The sequence below is a fragment of the Vicia villosa genome, unplaced genomic scaffold (genome assembly GCF_029867415.1).
Source record: "Vicia villosa cultivar HV-30 ecotype Madison, WI unplaced genomic scaffold, Vvil1.0 ctg.000233F_1_1, whole genome shotgun sequence".
Lineage (NCBI taxonomy): Eukaryota > Viridiplantae > Streptophyta > Magnoliopsida > Fabales > Fabaceae > Vicia > Vicia villosa.
Window position 1 is genome coordinate 510,245 of NW_026705088.1, and position 6,788 is coordinate 517,032.

General features: G+C 31.1%; 1 protein-coding gene across 1 annotated transcript; it reads right to left on the bottom strand.

The window, feature by feature from the left end:
* Positions 1-2,725: 2,725 nt before the first annotated feature.
* Positions 2,726-6,788, bottom strand: LOC131625715 (uncharacterized protein At4g37920-like). The gene is made up of 6 exons (XM_058896556.1): positions 6,556-6,788; positions 6,191-6,471; positions 5,465-5,633; positions 4,721-4,965; positions 3,421-3,608; positions 2,726-3,332 (listed from the first exon to the last, which is right to left on the bottom strand). The coding sequence occupies exons 1-6, from the start codon at positions 6,707-6,709 to the stop codon at positions 3,173-3,175; spliced, it is 1,197 nt and encodes a 398-aa protein (XP_058752539.1). The 5' UTR covers positions 6,710-6,788; the 3' UTR covers positions 2,726-3,172.

Consider the following 6,788-nt stretch of genomic DNA (forward strand, 5'->3'; position numbering starts at 1 on the left):
TTCCTTCAAGATGAGCTTTGGATGGAAAATTTCTGATGTTCCATGTGAAAGTTATGGCTGGTCAAAGTTCAGTTGACTTTCTCCTATGAAAACCCTAATTTAGAAACTCTTTGAATTGTTGATTTTTGATCTTTCCTTGATGAACCATGATCAGTACTTGATCAAATGGTGAATGATACTTCAATATGAGGATCTTGACAAAAAGTCAGGAGTTTTGACTGTACTTTGACCATAGTTGACTTTTAGGTCAATTCAGTCGACTGTTGACTTTCTGAACAATTGAGTGATCCTTTGAGCTTTATACCTTGATTTGAATTTGAATAGGAGAAATAGTGTGGGCAAATTTTGGGGTATGACAGGTGCATTTAAGGAATGGTTAATTGAATATTACATATTTTCTTGTAGTGGTGATGCATACTCCATTACAAATCTATTATGATTAATTTGTTTGTCACGTCATTGCTTGTATAAAAACATTTCATTGACATGAGTATTAATCGATAACATCTATATAACATATATGTATTGTAGTTTTACGACAAACTTGCTTTTAGAATAAATAAAAAATTATATTTTCATAATATTATTTTTACGACAAATTGGTGTCTTTTAGGAACAATTATATTTTTAGTTTTTTACATATTATTTATTTTGAGAATTTTAATGATAATTATTAGTTTTTGATTTTGAGCTTAAGGCCCTTTTATAAATTTTGGGGCCTTATATTTTTGGGACCTATATATTTGGGGCTCATTATTCTTAGATATTTTTAGACCCCCTCATTAAGTGGGCTAGGGCTCAATTTTTTTGGCCCTCTAATTTGACACCTCTAATTTTAACCCAATTTTTGCGATTTTTTTTCTCTATTATTTTAGAAGATCAAGCATTAAAAAAATGTTAAATATAGATTTCTTATCTTTGTTTTATTCTTAAATTAATGGTACTTTCTCACGATGACGTAGTTGCAACGAGTTTTTCGGAAAAAACAAAAATTGAGTTTTTTGAAAAAAATAAAAAATCGAGTTTTTCAAAAATATGAAAAAATCGATTTTTTCAATAAATACGAAAAAATCGAGTTCTTTCGAAAAACAAAAAAAAAACGTGTATTCGGAAAAAAATCGAGGTTTTTTGGAAAAAAAAAGTTTTCGGAAATACAAAAAACATATTTTTCGAAAAAATGAAAAAACGAAGAAAATGAGTTTTTTTTTTGTTGAGAAAACGAAAAAAAAATAGAGTTTTATGGAAATATGATAAAATGAGTTTTTTTTTTTTCGAAAAAATTGAAAAAAAAACGAGTTTTTCGGAAATATAAAAAAAAACAAGTTTTTTCAAAAACATGAAAAATTAAGTTTTCAGTAATACGGAAAAATAGTTTTTCAGAAATATGAAAAAATGAGTTTTTTCGAAGAAATGAAAAAGAAAAAAAAAACAAGTTTTTTTCAAAAAAGCGAAGTAAAAAAATCGAGTTTCTGGATATATGAAAAAACGATTTTTCCTAAAAAATTAAAAATTGAGTTTTCGAAAACACAAAATATCAAATTTTCCAGAAATATATAAAAAGGAGTTTTTTTGAAAAAAAAAATCAAGTTTCCGAAAATATGAAAAAACGAGTTTTTTCAAAAATATGAAAAATCGAGTTTTCAGAAACACGAAAAAATTGGATTTTCGGGAAATAAGAAAAATCGAGTTTTTTCAAAAAAACGGAAATAAATTTTTTCGGAAACACCATAAATCGGGGTTTTCGGAAATATGAAAAAACATTTTTTTCCGAAAAAAGAAATTTAATTTTTGAAAACACAACAAATCGAGTTTTTCAGGAATATGAAAAAACGTGTTTTTTCGGAAAAAAATGAAAAATCGAGTTTTTTAGAAATACCAAAAATTTTGGTTTTGTTTGAAAGAAACGAAAACATCGAGTATTCAAAAACACGAAAAAATCGAGTTTTTGAAAAAAAAAATAAAAATTCGAGCTTTTTTGAAAAAACGGAAAAACAGAGTTTTTTCAAAAACACGAAAAAAATTAAGGTTTTTTTTTAAAAAAACTCAATTTTTTTAAAAATATGTAAAATTGAGTTTTTTCAGGAATACAAAAAATTAAATTTATTTTTGAAAACGTCAACAAAAGTATTATATGAAAAATATTTGAATATATTTAAATTAATTTTTTGAATACATTGGATGGGATTTATTTTTTAATTGATGAATTGAATTTTTTTAAAGAAGTTTTAATGGATTATTTGATCCATCCATTAGCAATCGAATCTATATCCATTCAATCTCTATATTTTGCCATCCCTACTTCTCGGATCCAGATCCTCTATAGTTTTATGTCTCCTGCTTCCATCATGCTGTAATCTCAACCTTCCATCTCTCTTTTTTTTTCTCTCTCTTTAAAACTCACTTAATTTATTTATGATTTATCTATTTTTGATAATTTCTTGTCCATAAGCATGAGGGATGGCAGAAGACATTAGCAGGAGAAGATCTGTTTCCCTACTTCTCATACTTACGATTAACACTTAATTTATTTCACCAACTGGTAATTTTACTTCATATAATAATATATAGATGGCACTTAATTTATTTCACTAGCTTATATTACTTCAAAAAATAATATATAGATATAAATTTCAAATTTCAAACAAGAACAAATATCACATGTTAGTTATTTTTTACTTCCAAACATAAGAAACTACTTCTATAAATATAAATCAAACAACCGCTATAATTTTTCAATTGTGCACATTTTCCATCAGCCTTCGAAGACATAACCACTGGAATATATTTTATTTACAACTATATAGTAACATAACAGACCTGGCCAAGGCTGAAGTTTAGTAAATATGTTGTATTTCTCGACTCTACCAAGTAATACTCTTCCAAGGACACAATCTCCTACTCAAATTTCAAAGTCCTTTAGTAAAAAAAAGAAAAGGGAACCTAACCTAACTTTTGATATTACAATCTTGATGGCTGTCTAGTTTTCCCCCCTCATTCAGCTTACTCTGGTGGAACAATTTGAAATTTTCAAAATACCAGCCAGAATATAGATACTTATTTAGAGCAATGTTGCTGTAAACCTAGTCCTGCACTTGATGGGCATCAAGAATCTCATGCACGTTATAATGTTTTATCGTAGGAAAACCATCTTAGTATGTTTCTACCCTCGTATTCACATGAAGTTCCTTTCCACAACCTTCATCAATTTCTCCAATTTTTCGATGATCTCAGGACTCATCAGATCCCTTGCTTCCCTAATGAGTGTACCTTCTTTGCTCAAATGATAAGCATCCACCACAGTCTTTATCCAAGTGTGAAGTTTCTCTGGTGTCCTGAAAAAATATATAAAGAAGTTTTTATCACAACTGAATTCTATTTCAAGAGAATTTGTATTCTGATATGTAATACATGTTGACGTACGTGTACAAACTATCCACATTGTTTCCTTCAAGTTCTTCTCCAGGTGTAAAAGCATCATTAAGGACGGACAATTGCTCCTTGGGGTCCTCAATTTGAATAATATACTTAACTATCCGAATCTCTTTCGGAACCAGTCTCTGAAGATTTGCCACTGAAGTCTTGTATAAATGATAGAGGATGTCTTTTACCTAAAAATATATGTTTTACTTTACAAGTTAAATAGGAAATAGCAAGTGATATATAATGCATACAAATTTACGGTATAATATCTAGCCAAGTAGAATATAGAATGAGTAGATTTGTTTAACAGACAAGGTCAAATTGGACATCCCATTATTATATTCAATCAACAAGATCCTCATATTTTTAAATGATATCACATGTGTTGTGACTAGTGAATTATTTCAAAGCATCCTACATCATATGAAAGAATTTAACAACTATAGCTTGTGAGTAGTAGATTTTTGTGTGAAAAAGAGTAGTGGATTCATATCAACCCACACTCCCTCGACTTTTTGTGTAAACATAGTAGTATGGCTTGTTTGCTTCTTATATTCACCAAATATGCAAACTCCCTCACCTCCTCCATTAAAATAAATCAGGTACAGAATAAAATATATATATATTATAGATAAGGAAGCACACTGCCGTGTATTATGTCTGGTAAAACCTGTGAGTAATGGAAAATTTATCTGTATTAAGTATAAAAATGGAGTAAATCTCTCCAAACTAACTCACTAACAATAATCCTAAATAGTTAATACCCTAACACACCAGCCTATCCATACATAAATACCCTTCCTCCAGCAAAACCACACGACCTCGTCTGAAACCTCATTAACTAACTCATTATCTCCCGCATGACCCCACTTCTAGAACATGCCTAAGTGTGTGTTTGGAAACTAAGTATGTGACCGCTACCGTGCGTTTAATGTTATACTCACCGTGTTTTCTCGAAGCAACAAATGTTAGCTTTTGGCAAACGTACGGTGTGACCGTGGCTTTGGACTAATACCAAACATAGGCTAAGTGTCCAATAGTATTGATGTCACACCACTGTAGTAAGAGGAGATGACTGTACTGTACGAGATACTGAATTTCTTTTTGGTTGAAAAATAAAAGTAAAACCAACAAGCTATCTACCTTATCTACTAGGTTCTTCCTCCATACTGTACATTGCACTCTAAAGAAACTAATTCAACAACAATTCAAAATTCCTTATCCTCCATATTCATGAAACTAAATTGGAGCAGCTCATGTAATTTTTAAAGGAAAGTTCAGAGGTGACCATCAACTTTACCTCATCTTTCGTCATGTTTGAATCTTTGGCAGCAGCCCAAGCCTTGGTGATCATTAATACCAATGTCGTATCAAGTTTTTTTTTTTCAGCCAAACTGTCTATCTTCCTACAGGCAGCATCAAGTGAGGGAGAATTGATAATATCTTGGAATTTCAGCTGTGCAGCATTTATCTGTTCAATGCTTTCTGTTGCATTATCATAGGCTTGTACAGCAGCCAAGCATGTCTCCCCAAGCATTGCCAGTTCTTCTCACACAAAACAAAAAGCATTTTAGCTTTTAAAATGCCAAATTAATCAAATATACAAACTTGAATTAACCAATTAAACACAATTCTTAATATAAGACATCCATCAGATGATATTGGTTGTATATGTATTGTAAGTAAAGATAACAATCAGAACTCTAACCAGATCCAACCTAACCAAGACAACATCCAAAAATTCTCCTAATTATAGTTATATTTGAACTAAGCTTCAATTTCAGGTATTTTGTTTCTACAAAATAAATATTTTAAGTTCCATACATTTCATAAATTTGATGTTCAACCTTAAAAAAGCACCATTGTCTAGTTATACTCCTAGAAAGAAAGAAATGCCAAAAATTCTGAACTGAATGAATGTAGTTCACGATCAGCCACTCAAGAAAATGCAATTAAGTGTGATATTACACACCATACTCAATAAGTTATCCCAAACATTAAATATTGATCTAGGTAACTAAAAGCATGAAAAAATAAATCACACCATTTTGCTTTTCTGCATCATCGCGATAAGATTCAGTCACCGCGTAAAGATGCTCAAAGAATTCATTAGTAAAATCCTTCCTGCGCTTGGAGACGATATTGCTAATTTCAGACAGATCCTTTCTGATTACATCCAGAAGATCATTGTGTCTCTGCACGTCCTCATTAATCTGCAGTTTAGCAGTTCACAACAAACATTTATCATGACTATACCATATTCCTGTTTCTTACATTCCAATTAACATATCACATCAAGCATCATATTAATCAAGTTTCAATTTGGATAAAGAATTCGACAATAATTACAAATGTCTTAAACAAAAAAACTTCTAACATAACATACATTGAAATAAGCTTATGTATCTCAAAATTTTCAAAAACCTTTTTCATTTAACTTCTTGATAAACAACATGTATAAACTCTTATGAACCAGAGTTGTCAAGTCAAATAGCAGCTATAAGTAACGTAGCAGATTTTGAACAAATCACTATTGTTTCGCGATACACTATTTACTCCAATTAACTGCTATAGCAACATTTCAGTGCAGCAAAATTTCAACAAACTGTTATTCTCTGCAATCTAGCATTGATAAGAACTTTTCAAGTGAAGAACCCTAAACATATTTTAAGCAAAAACCTCCTACAACAAAATTGAATCCATAATAACAATAACAACAACAAATTCACAATATCTAGTAGCATAAAACCTAAAAAAAACAAAACAAAACCTCTTTGAGCTTCCTTGCGAGACGGAGAAGTTTCTCCTTCATAGCAGGATTGGTTTCAGAAACTGCTTTATCATGACATCGTGCAAAGAAATGAGGCATAATATTGTTCCATTCTCTACTGAAAGCTAACAACCTTCTCCAATCAGTTGGAGTAGGTTTATCAACCAAGAAAACACCAATGAGTTTATCACACACAGGAATCATTCCGTTACCATCCAACACATCATTTGAATTATCTTCTTGTGAAGCAACATAGTTACAGGGTCGTAAGCCTCTTCCTCCTTCATAAACAATAAAAACATTGCATGATGATATGAAAAATTGATGTTGAAACCCTAGATAGTGGTGATTGAGAAGTTACTTACTTGTTGGTGTTTGAAGTTTGGTGAAGAAGTTGAAGCGCGAAAAGGGGAGTGAGGTTTTGGTTGGTGAAGAATGGGTTGAAGGAGGTGGCGGAGAGTGGAAGAAAGATGGTGGAAGTGAACAACGCGACGGTGGAATCGCTGTGTGCAACTCCATTGTCTGCTTCGATTTTGGGTTGTGGTTCTCTTGTCTCTGATTATTGTAATAACTGGGGTTTATCTTCCTCCGAACAATT

What these genes read in the sequence shown, in the direction of transcription:
- LOC131625715 (XM_058896556.1), bottom strand. Translation starts at nt 6,709, where the DNA reads ATGGAGTTGCACACAGCGATTCCACCGTCGCGTTGTTCACTTCCACCA. An exon ending in TGATGCAGAAAAGCAAAATG is followed by an intron (nt 4,966 to 5,464) that starts GTGTGATTTATT and finishes TTGTGTGAGAAG; the next exon opens with AACTGGCAATGCTTGGGGAG. An exon ending in AATGTGGATAGTTTGTACAC is followed by an intron (nt 3,333 to 3,420) that starts GTACGTCAACAT and finishes ATATTTTTTCAG; the next exon opens with GACACCAGAGAAACTTCACA.